Genomic DNA, 14436 nt, shown 5'->3' with positions numbered 1-14436 from the left:
AATTGTGATTTTAATGGATTTTTCTTCCCTCCTACAATTAATTATATAATTATTTTATTATGTGCAACACATTTGTTTGCCTATAATTTGCTTTTGCAGAAAATAAGTTTAATATCTTAGCACTCAATACTTTCATCTTATTAGTGAACTAATGTTTATTTCGATAATCAAATTGCTTTCAATTCGTCATTTTAAAGATTCTGTTCTGAAATGTTTATATCTAATGAAACGACAATTATTTCACAATCAAAACATTAAACATTTGCGACATTGGCAATGAATTACTCCAAATTAAAGACGTCACATCGTCGCCATTTATTTTGAATAAAGCAATCGTGTGTTTGTTGGTGGAGATACATTAACGTGTTTCACAACCACACTTCTCTCTTCCTGTGTACAGTACTATATAAACCATTCGTCAAATCAAAGAGCTGAAGACCCTGATATGATTAACTAGCTTTTAGTATCTACCATTACATTATCAAAAACATTTCCTCATTTTCCCCTGCAAATAAGGTTTTATTACACGTTGGTCAAACTGTCACAGGTTGTATATAAAAACTCAACAATCATACCAAGCTACAGTCTCGTTGTTTCTTCATCGCAATACCAAGTAAGTAGTCGATAGCTTATTTATTAAACAGTATTATTATACGTGTTCTTCGTCGCTGTAACACTTAAGTAGTCGATAGCTAATTTATTGATATAAGTGTTATTCCGCTTAGCTACATTTGCGATAAAATAAATCGTTGGAAAAATAACAGTACAGAACTATATGCACTTCTATAACGTTAGTATTCAATCATAGCATTTGACCTATTTTAACGTAACTATGCTACATATTGAAATCTAAACGTGACTTGCAATCGCATTCATAGTGTTGTATTTGAGTCTTGCTGAGTCTTATGTCTGGGTTAGGCTACAATATACCAAATGGGCTTGATGTTTTAAACAACAAAGTGTACCGAGTGTAATCTTATACCAATCAATCATTTTTAAGCTTTTAAAGCAGTTTACATATCTTTTTTGGTATATAGTCAATGATTAATGACAGTTTGTGTGGACACGGGTTTTGTATGCTCAGTAATGTCTAAATTTTATCCCACGATTAATCGTCATCAGTATGTTTTGTCCAATAAGAAGGCAGAAGTTGTCTTGTTTTCGAAGGCATTTATTTCAGTAAATTAGAAACCAGGAAGTTCCATTTCTTATTTAGTATAAATAGATTGATATCGTACTTTCTTAACTTCGATCAAATTATCATCATAGCTTTCTATATTTTCAGTATCATGAAGGTCTCAGCAATTCTTGTTCTGTTTGGTGCTTTCTTTGCCTGCCAAAGCTATCGTATAAAGGGATATGGAGGTGACTATGATGATGGATATAAAGGTGACTATGACGATGGCTATCGAGGTGGTTATAAAGATGGCTATGGAGGTGGCAAAAAAGTTGGCTATGCAGGTGGTTACGGAGAAGGGTATAAAGGTGGCTATGGAGGTGGCATTGAAGGTGGCTATGGGGGTGGATATGGTGGCAAATATGGAGGTGGCCATGACGGCTACAATGGCGGAAAATATGATGAATATAATAGAGGGTACGGAGGTGGGTATGGCGGTGGCTACAATGGCGGTTACGGCGGTTCAAATGGCGGCTACGGTGTAGACGTTCACGGTGGTGGCTTGAAAAAAATGCTGGGTCATGAAGGAGGAAATGGAGGTTACGGTGGTGGCCATGGTGGTTTCGGTGGCGACTATGGCGGATACCATGCAAAAGGTACGTCTAAATAGTCAACATATATGTCTTATAAAATTATGATCAATTGAAATTAATGAAATGGGTCATGCAATTTTAATTTATTGTAATGCATTGTAACTATAGGCTACTATACGTTTACAGTTGTACAATGTGTTTTACTTTTAGTTAAATGCTCGAATTGTTCAGATGGTTTACTAATTACCATACAGAGAACCCAAATTATTCTATGTATTTATGTGTTCATTATATTCATTTTTTCTTTTCCAGAATACTAAAGAAAGACCCCTCAATTCCATTGAATTCCAATTCCATTGGCACCAGTCCTGTGATTTTCTATGTTGCAATAAATATTTCTAAATAACTACACTTTGTGTCACGTGATTATCTATCAACACAAACATCAACACCAGCCATAATAGAAAGTGAGTTGTCTCACTTGTTATATACGCATATAGGCATCAAATGAGTATAGATATTTAAAGTAAGCATGTAATCATCATATTTGATATCAAGACCATATGATAAACTAAAGCTTGAATGGAGAAGGTGAAGAACCACACATCAGGTCTCTTCCCGTGTTGTAAATGTGTGGAATCAATCACTAAATGGTGATAAGACCAAGTATGAAGTAAATGTATTCAGAACTTCTAACGCAAACACTAAGACGAGATACCATTTGTCCAAATGAAACCAATAAAACAAAAAGCCATCAACATCTCCATTTCTAACGAAAACTTGCGAGATTGCTTTTGGTATTATTTTGACAAAATTTGATAATTTCACCTGACTCAGACAGACAATTGTGCAGTTCACAATGTCAGCCATAGAAATAGAATGGGTGATATGACGTCAGAAATGATGACTGGTAGAGCAAGTGTTACATACTTGTAAGCCAACTACCGGATTATAACTAGACAGTGTATTCAGTGTGTGTATACCACGTGATAAATTACGTCATATATGCTATGTCGGAAGGCAACATTTTGCTTTAATAAAGACTTAAATCAAAGATAACTTTTCTTTTACTACACCATTTTAAATAAAACAAAGTGCAATCTATGCCGCTTAAAAAGCACCGCCTTCATTGTAGCATCGAAGTTTGATAAGGTGATTAGTTTCATTAAACACTTCGACAAACCTGCTTTCAAAATAATGTTTTGTCAGCGCTCCGTCAGAAGGTTTGTCGAAGTGTTTTATGAAATTAAACTCTCAATCAAACTCTTGTAAAAGACCGAACGTGGGACGCTGTAAGCGGCGTAGACTGTGCTATGTTTCATTTAATATTGTGAGAAAAGTAAGTTATTTTTATTAAAAGTTAAAATAAACCACGTAGCATTTATGACGCAATTTATCACGTGGTATGCACACACTGATACTGATACCTGCGGTGCCTGGCATAGAGGCGTCATACGTGCTATTTCTTTATCTCGTAAAAACGACTTACGTATCTTGCTTAAACGATTTAGTTACTCGTTCAAAAATCGAGTTGGTACCTAGGTTCGCAAAGTAGAGGAGACAAAATGCGAACAAATACTGCGGCATATTATCAAGGCGCCCTTTGCGCATTTTCGCTATGCTTTTAAGAGACGGTTTCACTCTGCATTTGGCACCTCTTCGCCCTTTTCCCCAAGAAAATGCGAAATAAATCGAAATGGCAGAAATCAGCCACCAAACGTCACTGTCTACATGTACGTTTCTCGAACAACCTTCTAGGAACCACTATTATTACCTCAACTTCTTTGTATTTAAACAGATAAATATAATAACAAAAAACAATAACTATAACTTATTACTTATATCAATCTTTCTGCTATGATATTATTACGCCTGTTCGTTGAAATAGAATAAATAATAGTTATTGATTAATAATGCCTAACTTAACAATTAAATGGGCGAAATCCAGCCGCAATTAATGTACAAAGCATAACTTGAAAACTTTTGAAAGGAATGGAATTCAAATTTGAAAATTGACAAAACGCAATGTTAAGTTGTTCTTTAATTCAAATGAATATTATCCAAAATCTACAACAAAAATACAATCGAAAGAAATTAAATGATACCTGGGCATAGCTACTTTGCATTTTATTTGGCAACCTGCTTTTGTATCAATATTATTTGTAGTTTTAAGTTGTAGTAAAAAAAAAAAATAGACATAACCACATCGTCTAAATAATTTTGAGATTTATTTAGAATCGATGTATTTATAATCATTTAATATGATAAAATCCTATTTCGTAACTATTTTGCTAATACTATATAATCAAACTGTAAAAATGTCAGTTCATTGTTTCCCTGTGTTGATATTTAAGCCCGGTAATGGCGTCCATATTAAACGTAAGCGCAAATATATTATTTAAATTCATTTAATATCTTCCAGGTGTTGCATAAATTATGTGTTATTTAATTTGCATTTTGTCGGAAAATAGCTCTGTGATTTAGTGTTGTAGTTTATGATATGTCCGACGTGAAATAAATTGTCTTGTTTCTTGTATCTTGTTTGTGGTGAGATCTAATCCGGTCCTTCACTGAAATAAACATGTTGTTTTACATTTTTATTTTATGCCTCAAAAGCATATACAATAACAGTTGTAAGTAGTTATTTCAGAAAAGTGAGTCGAGAAAGCATCGTTTATTTCCTAAATTTCGTCATTGAAATTGTGTTCATGCATTTTTGCGCTTACGTTTAAATATATCAACACAGCGAAAAAAATGAGCTGATATTTTCACAGTTTGATTCATTATTTGAAATAGTGCAATATCATTTGTATTTACTGATTAAGTCTTATAAACCATCGGAAAGCATATGATTAAGTACAATATTCATGTGAGCCAAAATCTTATTCACATCTGGCTTATTGCACCGACTAAGGCATGCACGTACTTTCAATGCGACATTCATGATAGTCGGAGCATCTGGGACACAAACCGAGTCTACTAATATTGGGGATAATAATTATACAAAGAGTTAATTATTAGTATTTTATATATGTTGTCACTCTTAATTGATAGTGACAGTAAAGTTTGAGTACATAATTACACAAGGCAACATGAAATCTCTCACTTTATTATCTCCCTTAGATTTTAATAACGGCATGCGGCACTTTTAACATGTGGTGTGTATAAAACTTATGCATGACAAGTCCATTCTTCCGTGTTTTCTTGGTTGTTTCTGAATTGGGGTAGACATATGTAAGTACTTAGCCAAACGCATAGAATTGTTTTTCAGCAAATACTTAAAGGGTCTGAGAGGATGGCTTTTCAAGTTGCGCACCCAATGTCAAATCCTAAATACGACGCCTAAACGAAATATGGCGATTACGTGCATCGGATAACTTGCTTACCGGATATTGCCGAGCTGTTACAATAAAGAAGTATATCAATTTAACGGAATGTTATTAAATAATTGAACCATTCTGTTGAGTAAGATAACGTACAGTTTAACCGGTCATTTTTTCTTTATAACATTGTAATATCATACCATTTGAAATTTAGAAGAGATCATCATCTTTTTACAATGTTGTATCTTTAAAATTTCTACACCAAAATAATACATAGTATAAAACTGTTTTGAATGTCACTTTTAAATTTATTAATAACTGTTAATGTCGGTTTAATCAGCTACTTAATATCTTCGAAGCCTATCGATAACGCTCGTTAGTCCTTGGCTGATTTTCGTATGGAAAAGGGTATAAATATGTCTGAATTCAATATCGTGCGTCTTCTTTGCCTATCGATAACGGTCCTCGACCGCTCTTCATAAAGGGTAATAATAGTTTTAAACTGACCCGTTAAAAAGTATTATGATCCTTTCATAGTAATAACATAGGCTTATAAACCTGTTTTTATGTTGAAATCCAAATGAGTTTAGTCATTACTACATGCGCACTTTATAATAATAATAATAAGGATATACAATGTATCAAATCATGAGCGATATTATTTGCGGTGTGTGGTCAACAGATGGAATGCATAAGCAACCACGACTTTGACATTAATAATGTTGCGTCACGTAATGGTGAGTTTACTGGATTTTTCTTCCCTCCTACAATGAGTTATATAAACTGTTATTATGTGCAACACATATATTCGCCTATAATTTGCTTTTTCAAAAGAAAAGTTTATTCTCTTAGCACTCTATCCATTTATCTCATTAGTTAACAAATGTTTGCTTCGGAAGTTAAACTGCTTTGAATTCGTCATTTTAAAGACTCTGTTTATACATAAAGAGCAACTGCAAAAAGATCTGAAACATAATTCTATACTTTGGTAAGTCATAGGTTTTCAATGAATCCTTAATTAAAATAAACGTACATGCCTTAAATATTGTGTGCATGAATTTGGCATGTATGTAAAGATAAATTACAAGATATTTATTTCTACACTCGCATGTTTTTCTACGAAAACTATCGAGGTATTGTGACAGCCAAGGTGTAATCGGCGTCCGTGCCGGTTTCATCGTCGGCCGTGTGGGTGTCGTTGTTGCGTCCATGTCGGTGTTGGCGTCGTCCCTGTCGATGTTGGTGTCAGCCGTATCGATGCTGACGTCGACCGTGTCGGTGTCGTCGTAGGCCGTCTTGGTGTCATCGTAGGCTGTCTTGGTGCCGTTGACGTCCGTGTCTGTGTTTGCGTCGGCCGTATCGATGTTGGCGTCGGCCGTGTCGGTGTAATTGTCGACCGTATTCCCTATCAATCATATATCTTCATTATCACTTTGCTGCTTTAATAGCTCTTGTTGTTGCTTTATAACTTAACCACATGGCGCCATGGCCTAGCAGTGATATTTTGTGAATGTTAAAACCGCCAGTGCCTGTAGGAGACCATTTTTTCTTTAACAGTTATTGTTGTTGCTTTATATCTTAACACCACAAATGGCGGCATGGCCTGACAGTGATATTTTGTGAATGTGTTCACCGACTGTGCCTATAGAATACCATTTTGCTGCTTTAACAATTCTTGTTTTTACTTTATGTCTAACCCACAACTGGCGCCATGGTCAAGCAGTGATATTTTATAAATGTTAACACCGCCTGTGCCTGTAGAACAGGAACTATATTTTAAATATGAGAAGATACACTAGCTACACCATGTCAAAAGGCAAGAAAGGATCTGACGTCAACTGTGGACATTTAATTGGTCGTCTTCGTGTAAAGGTTGATGCAAAAAGATACATTTAAAAAATATTAAACTTAATAAATGTTGTTGTTGTTTTTTTAATTATTAAGTACGTGGCCACAAATTTGCTAGTTACAAGGAGCCAAAATATGGCTATTTTTATGCATTATTTTTTTTTTGGTTTTGATCATAAAAGTCAATTGCGGTTAACACGATAATGCATAAAAATTAAAAACAATTCACCAATTTATAGTGTTTGTCTTTAAGGGCGAGCTCTCACAGTTGAAACAATCTTGCTTCGCTCACCGGTTAAGGGCGACTATATTTTGTGTGAACTGTATAATGTCAAACGGTTATGTCCTGTAGTGTCATCTGATGTTCTCATGTGTTTGACGGCGATCAGTCTTAGTTTTTACAATTGTATAATATTGAATTATATAAGGACTTAACAGTATAACACAGTTTATGTGCAAACATGTACATTCACATCATATATATCAATATCGTTTATATCCATTCAATAGCATGTTTATCAATTCAATCGATAAGTGCGCATTTTTCTTTCGCTGAATTGTTCGGTATTGTGATATACATAAGTGTGCTTCTTTCTTTCGATATTGTCCATTCATATATACTATTGAAGCGCCAATTGTTTCAAAATCAAAACATTAAACATTCGCGTCATTGCCCATGAATTACTCCAAATTAAAGACGTCACATTGTCACCATTTATTTTGAATAAAAACACTCGTGTGTTTGTATGTGAAGATACATTAATGTGTTTCACAACCACACTACTCTCTTCCTAGTGTACAGTACTATATAAACCATTCGTCAAATCAAAGCGCTGATGACCGTCATATGATTTATTAGGTTTCATTGTTTTCCATTTACATTTCCTCATTGTTGCCTGCAAATAAGGTTTCTTACCATGTTGGTCAGACTGTCACAGGTCGTGTATAAAAACTCCACAACCCTACCAAGCTACAGTCTCGTTTGTTCTTCATCGCTGTACAACGTAAGTAGTCTATAGTTAATTTAATAAATATAATTGTTTTTACGCTTAGCTACATTTACGATTTAATTAAATTGTTGAAAAATAACAGAACTTGTGCTTTACAATCATATCTTTACACAGTTGTAGCATTTAAAGACGTTTTAATATATGATCAATATGGAAATCTCAATGAGACTTGCGATCCCATTGATCTTATGTTCCATTAGAGTCATGATGTGCCTTATGTCTGGGTAAGGCCACGGTTTACCCAATGGGCTTGGTGTTTTAAGTGTATAAAGTGTAATGTTATACCAAATAATCGCTTTTAAGCAATGAAAATTCCATCCAATTATCTTGAGATCTGGCTACGGGGCTTGTCCCAATTAGTTCCATTTCTTATAAAATGAAATTGAATTGGTATCGTACTCGCTTAACTCGCTACACTTCAAACAAATCATCAACACTGACTTCTATATTTTCAGCACAATGAAGGTTCTAGCAATTCTTGCTCTGTTTGGTGCTATCGTGGCCTGCCAAGCCTATCGTATAAAGGGATATAGAGATGACTATGACGACGGTTATGGAGGTGGTTATAAAGGTGGTTATGGAGTAGGATATAAAGGTGGATATGGAGTAGTATATAAAGGTGGATATGGAGGTGGCTATGGAGGTGGCTATGACGGCTACGATAGAGGGTACGGAGGAGGGTATGGCGGCGGCTACGGTGGCGGCTACGGCGGCGGATATAACGGCTACAGTGGCTATGGCGGTGACTTTGGCGGTTACGGAGGTGGCCATGGTGGATTCGGTGGAGGCTATGGCGGATACCATGCAAAAAGTACGTTTCGATAGGAAACAATTATTGCTTATGATCAATTGAAACTAATGACATTGATTGTTCAATTTTTAATTTAATGAAATTAAGTGCCGGCCACTATACCTTTATAATAGGACAATGTGTTTTACTTTTAGTTTAAATGTTCGAATTGTTTCGTTGGTTTACAAATTCCACAGAGCAAAATCATAAAATATTTTTAAAACAACAACATTTTTTATTTAGTTTTGAGGTTCAATATTTAGCAAGCATAAGAAGAAGATTTAATCAGATCTCTAATCAAAAAGCATTTTTTCGGAAATGTCTTTATACAAAATGAAGCGATCCCGGCAGTTACTAGCTAAGGTCCCGGCCAGAGTGGTCCGGATTTTTTTCAATAAACTATACCGGCAGTTAACAGTTGAAGTCCCGGCTTATTCATAGATGTCCCGGGACGTCTTTAATACAGACGTTGTCACTTTTCAGACCGAATATTAATACATTAGTATTTTCTAAAAATACCAAAAGATATATTATTAGGATGTCACCTTACAGAATATGAACTTTCAGTTCAAATATACTCAATATAAGAGGTCGATAGTTGTTGTCTTTAATAGTTTAATATGTTCCATATTTCTAATAGGTTTGATAACATAATTTGATAAAAGTAAATGCATGCACATTTAAAATAAACATACAATTAGTTACAAGCGGATTCAGAAACACTCAAAAATGCATTATAATTTATGCATTGAAATAATTTCTATGCTAATGATGTATTTATTTTTAGGCATTCATAATTGCAAATAGTTTGTACAAGCTCAAACATTACAAACCCAAAAATAAATCCAAAGTTGAAATTTGGGTCTCGGATCCAGGGTCACGTTAGTCCAGGGTCCCGTCAAATATAACTGCCCTCCTTATTGCCCTAGAACATGTCGTTAAGAATTTATGTTTTACTACCGAAAGGATTGTTTCTCAAGACTAAATAAAACATGATTTTATGAAACGTTTTAATTTAGGCCTTCCTCACCCATTTTTGCACTGTGGAAGGCCCAGAATCCAAATTGATTCATGTATGTATGTGTTCATCATACTTATTTTATTTTCTATTTTGTTTCAGAATACTAAACACAGACACCTCAAGTCCATTGACACCATTCCTGTTTTTTCTATGTTGCAATAAATTGTACTAAATAACTACAATTTGTGTCACGTGATTCTCTATCAACATAAACATCAACACTAGCTATTATAGAAAGAGAAATGAAATGATTATTTATATTAGAAGTGAGCATGTCATTATCGATTTGCATTAAAAATGTTCATTTCACCATATGTTTAATAAGAGAAGGTGTGGAACCACTCATCAGTTTTCTTCCCGTGTTGTTAATGCATGGAATCAACTGTCACAGGCTGGTGACAAGATCTTGTTCCATCGGCATGAACAGAAAAGACAATAGGTTTGATTATAGTACACTTCGTGCTGTAAAAGACACAGTGTAACATGGCCAATAATAGGTATCACTTCACCATACTTCTAACAAATAACACAAATGCAAGAGAAAGTTCTGCCATTCCCCAGAAAGAGGAGTATCTCGTTAAAACGACTCACGTATCTCGTTTAAACGATAAACATATCTCGTTTAAACGATTGCTAACTGGTTTGATGCATTAACGTATCTCTTTAAAACGACTTCGTATATCATTATGATTAACGAATATGATAAACGACAGACGTATGTTCGACTATGCCATTTAAATGACTTACGTGTCTTATTGAAATGACATACTTAACTCGCTAAAACAACATATTTGCCAATCAGTATCGCGTAAAAATCGCTTTCGAAAATGCGAAAATGGCGAGGCGGAAATGTGCAAAGGAGAGGGGAGAAAAAGCGAACTAATACTGCGGCATATTTATCAAGGGCTCGCACCTAGGCGCATCTTCGCATTTATCATTTAATGAGAATATGTTCTTAGTCAGTTAGATGACCCTAAGTAAAAGATGACCTGAAGTAAAATCTACGCTACGCTCACTCAGCCCATTCTTAATCATTAAGATCATCTTACTATTACTGAAGTGTTTCTGGATGTTTCAAACTTTTTATGGAAACATTGATAAAGGATTAATATTATTTGTCTGCTGCACATCGTATATACTTCAACTATTTTACGCAAACCTTAGACATTTTTTCCGCATGTGCACTACAAAATATTTTAATTGACGAAACATCGCTTTGCTTTTAAAATTATTTTAAAGAGTATTTCGCCATTCAATTATAATTTTTCTTTAAGATACCTAATGATATGTCATTTTTTTTACTTGAGTTTAGTGATAATTACAATTGCCCATTAAGCAAAACGATGACGATAACGACACATTTGTTGTCGGATGTTGTCAGACAAGCAAATTAATTCGTGTTATAAGAGAAAAAATATGTTTTCTTTAATGAAAGAGTGTTAACGATCAAACCTCCACCAGCGTCTGTGTTTTGATTTATTAATTTAGAGAACGCCTGACGTGAACCATTTGATTCATCTAATGGTTTTGTTAATTTGGTTAATCAGAGGTTCGTACATCCGCATTGCAAACATTTTACTAAACTATTCATTGTGGCTGAATTTCGCCAATTCAATGGTTTAGTTAGGCATAATTGACCTTACGACAGGATTTGATTGACAGGTCCTATCAGCCAATCAGAATGTAGGGCTGATAAGCCGTGTTGCTATCCGCCATTTTGTCCGTCAAACTGACCAGAGTCCTTCATATACATGCGCTGGCAATTACTCGCCTTTTTAAGTATTATGGTAAATATGTGTTGTCATGGCACTTGTAATTCAGATACAAGGTAGCCAGGCCGACTAAAGATGGCTTACAATTCGTTCCGTATTCGAAACCAGCGAGTTATTTAGAAAAATGCAAGTGCTGTATCAGACTCTGTGGAAGACCTCATCAACAGCTGAACTTGGAAATTTTGAAAGATCGTTCAAAGGCGAAACATCTATACGTCTGTACAAAAGTATTTTTTTTAACAAAACTACTTATTTCAATCCGCTCAAAATTTATTTAATACTGAAATTGTCCGTGCATGACCTGTTACTATTTTTAAACTATAAACATCGTACATTTATGCTTTGGCTTGTGTTGTCAAATCGGCATTAATGGCCATTTAATATCAGGTTCAACATGGACACGATTGATTTCATTCAAGATAGAGGTATTTTTGTTGATACCGTTATGTAGTTTTTATAAACTGCTTTGCTTTCAAAGTAAATCAGGAAATATCGTACAACTAAATTTTTGTCCGAACCATCGCATGCTTCCGAATCTCATATACTCGTATGGTTCCTATGTAAACAATGGCTTTTGTAGCTGTCATTCCGACACATTTCATAGATTTCTTATTTTCATATCAGCACTTTGTCGACGGGAAATCCAATCAAGAAAACACTGACCCTCAAGCAGCTACTGTATTTGACCAGCTCACACCAGCTAGGCCTCCTCCAAAACTCAGATAAATATTTGAGCCACCAAAACAAAACGAGAACAGATTGGTCTGAATCGTTAAGGTATTATTTTCTGTATAAAACAATTTATTTCACTGTACATTTAAATCAATTAGTATGTTCATTAGAACTTGATTCTGCCAAACATGTGCTGTAAAGACTTAGACTTATTATGAATAAAGAACAAGTCAAACATGTACGTATTTTCATTGTTATTCTTATATTTTGGGCCATTTACGTAAATCTACAATATTTAATGATAGTTCATCCAATGTTCATAGTCCGGATCACGTGCACACTCGATTAACAGTATTCTTAAAGTTGCACTCTCATATAATTCTAGTTTGACACTTTTTGTCTCAGAATCGGCTTATTTTGGCATTCTTTAAATTTAGACCTAATATATAAATCACAAAGCAAACTTCTCCGAGCCACAACATGATAAATGCAATCGAATCCTGTGTAAGTTGTCAAAGTGATCAATCTGTGAAAGTGCAGCTTTAACAGTGAAAAATAACTTCTGCTAATGCTATATATTTTAAAATATATTTGCCATTGCAATAAAGAGATATTCACCTACAATATCATACATAAACACCAAAGAAATATCAAAGTTTAAGTAATGTTTGCAAAACAACAATGTATTTAATAAATCTGATATTAAATATGCAACAACTGGTGTTATACTCCAGAACTGAAGCTAACATCATAGAACAACATGCTGAACAACTTCAAGAACTCTCTTCATAAGACCACACTTTCCTGAAATAAATAAAAGATGCCAATATTAAAATAAATCAGTTACATGTATTGTTAAATATTTTAATACTAGCTGTAAATGCTACTGCCTTTGATGTTTGCTTTCTACATGTATATCATAATGAAATATTGACAAGATACTAGCTAATGTTTTGTGGTTGTTTTTCTCTGGACAAATAGTCCATTACTTTTGTACAGCAAAGTAAAACTAAATGTTTAAAATAGGTCCTTCTGATTATTTGTAAAACTTGTCATCACTGGTTTTCTCTTGAGGTTGACATTGCCTGGACTGGCATATATCATGCGTGTGTGGGGGGGGGGCGGTGTCCGGTCTTATGCTAGGTCCCCTGTGGCGGTAGGCTTGTTGAAGACAATAATAAGGGGACTTCCTTATCTCCATCAATCAGAATACTTTAATGGTGTCAACGGTAAATAGCAGGAGACCCTCCACCAGCCTTGACCGGTAAATGGGGGAGGGTAGTGTGTGTGGGTTAGAACCAGCTGCCCGGTCAGCTTAGTTGGTTAGAGCGCCGGGCTAGTGTTCTGGTGGTTGTGAGTTCGAGCCCCACACCGGGGGCACTTTTCCTCCCAGGTCTACTTTTACAGCCAGAGTGTGTGAACATGTTCCACAATTTCTGTAAGAACAAAAATCAAAGCATGTGAAGTTTGAGCAATGCAAAAGTTACAGATTGGTATCACCCATGATTGTCACTTGTCAACTATTACATTATTATTCATAAGGGGGAGTGTTCAATCGCTTAGAACTGAAACTTTTTATGCATAACCCCAATAAACCATTTCTGCTCATACTATAGAATACAAGGTTATACTGTATAGCTGGCATGTAACTGTTATTTAATGTCACTTCCGGGTTCCCCATTCGGGCCATTTATGATTTACTCATATTGTGCGATGATTTAATCTTTGTTTCAACAATACTGTAAGAAGGACCGGTGTTATTAAAAGTTAAACTTACCCTTGTTTGCATTAACAGTATGCGTAACACACACGCTTTTCCTTTGTATCGATGTCAATGTTGACAACATGGCGGCTATCCGATTTTCTCTGACTTGGATAGATTTCACCCCGTAAATGTTAGATATCGTCATTTTCTAAAGATAAATCGAGCCTTCCGATGTAGCAGCCAGTTACAAATTCCTTTGACTTCTATTTTTTTCGCATTGTAATGTCACATTTATGATAATTTGTCAGGAATATCGGAAAGCGAAACGACGCGAGACGCCATTACTTCCTCGTTTGTTTGACGGACATAGACAGAGTTCGCTCCCTTGATATCAGGGGGCGTGGCTTAGAAGCCGCTGTCGTAAGGTCAATTATTCAATAACTATTGCTTATTCTATTTCAACAAAAATGTGTAATTATTTCATATCAGAGAGATTTATATGTTATAAGTATTAGTTATTGTTTATAAACTTAAAATCACATTTTGGCGAAGAGGTAACAAATGCAGGGCAAAACTGCCTCCAAG

At 34.9% G+C, this 14436-nt stretch overlaps 2 protein-coding genes and 1 long non-coding RNA gene across 4 annotated transcripts; all 3 read left to right on the top strand.

The window, feature by feature from the left end:
* Positions 1-1248: 1248 nt before the first annotated feature.
* On the top strand, positions 1249-2081 carry LOC128211184 (ctenidin-3-like). Its single transcript, XM_052915646.1, has 2 exons — positions 1249-1773; positions 2023-2081. The coding sequence occupies exons 1-2, from the start codon at positions 1290-1292 to the stop codon at positions 2028-2030; spliced, it is 492 nt and encodes a 163-aa protein (XP_052771606.1). The 5' UTR covers positions 1249-1289; the 3' UTR covers positions 2031-2081.
* A 6269-nt stretch (positions 2082-8350) lies between these two features.
* LOC128210538 (glycine-rich protein 3-like) lies at positions 8351-9809 on the top strand. The gene is made up of 2 exons (XM_052914886.1): positions 8351-8702; positions 9802-9809. The coding sequence occupies exons 1-2, from the start codon at positions 8351-8353 to the stop codon at positions 9807-9809; spliced, it is 360 nt and encodes a 119-aa protein (XP_052770846.1).
* A 1735-nt stretch (positions 9810-11544) lies between these two features.
* Positions 11545-12900, top strand: LOC128210240 (uncharacterized). 2 transcript variants are annotated; one of them, XR_008257126.1, is made up of 3 exons: positions 11545-11701; positions 12099-12251; positions 12881-12900. It is a non-coding gene; the product is annotated as an uncharacterized LOC128210240 (long non-coding RNA). The 2 variants fall into 2 exon arrangements; XR_008257127.1 differs by lacking the exon at positions 11545-11701 and adding an exon at positions 11796-11899.
* The last annotated feature ends 1536 nt before the right edge of the window (positions 12901-14436 follow it).

Source organism: Mya arenaria, chromosome 12, assembly GCF_026914265.1.
Source record: "Mya arenaria isolate MELC-2E11 chromosome 12, ASM2691426v1".
In the NCBI taxonomy this organism is placed as follows: Eukaryota; Metazoa; Mollusca; class Bivalvia; order Myida; family Myidae; genus Mya; species Mya arenaria.
This window is presented reverse-complemented; position numbering and strand designations above follow the sequence as displayed.

What these genes read in the sequence shown, in the direction of transcription:
- LOC128210538 (XM_052914886.1), top strand. Translation starts at nt 8,351, where the DNA reads ATGAAGGTTCTAGCAATTCTTGCTCTGTTTGGTGCTATCGTGGCCTGC.
- LOC128211184 (XM_052915646.1), top strand. Translation starts at nt 1,290, where the DNA reads ATGAAGGTCTCAGCAATTCTTGTTCTGTTTGGTGCTTTCTTTGCCTGC.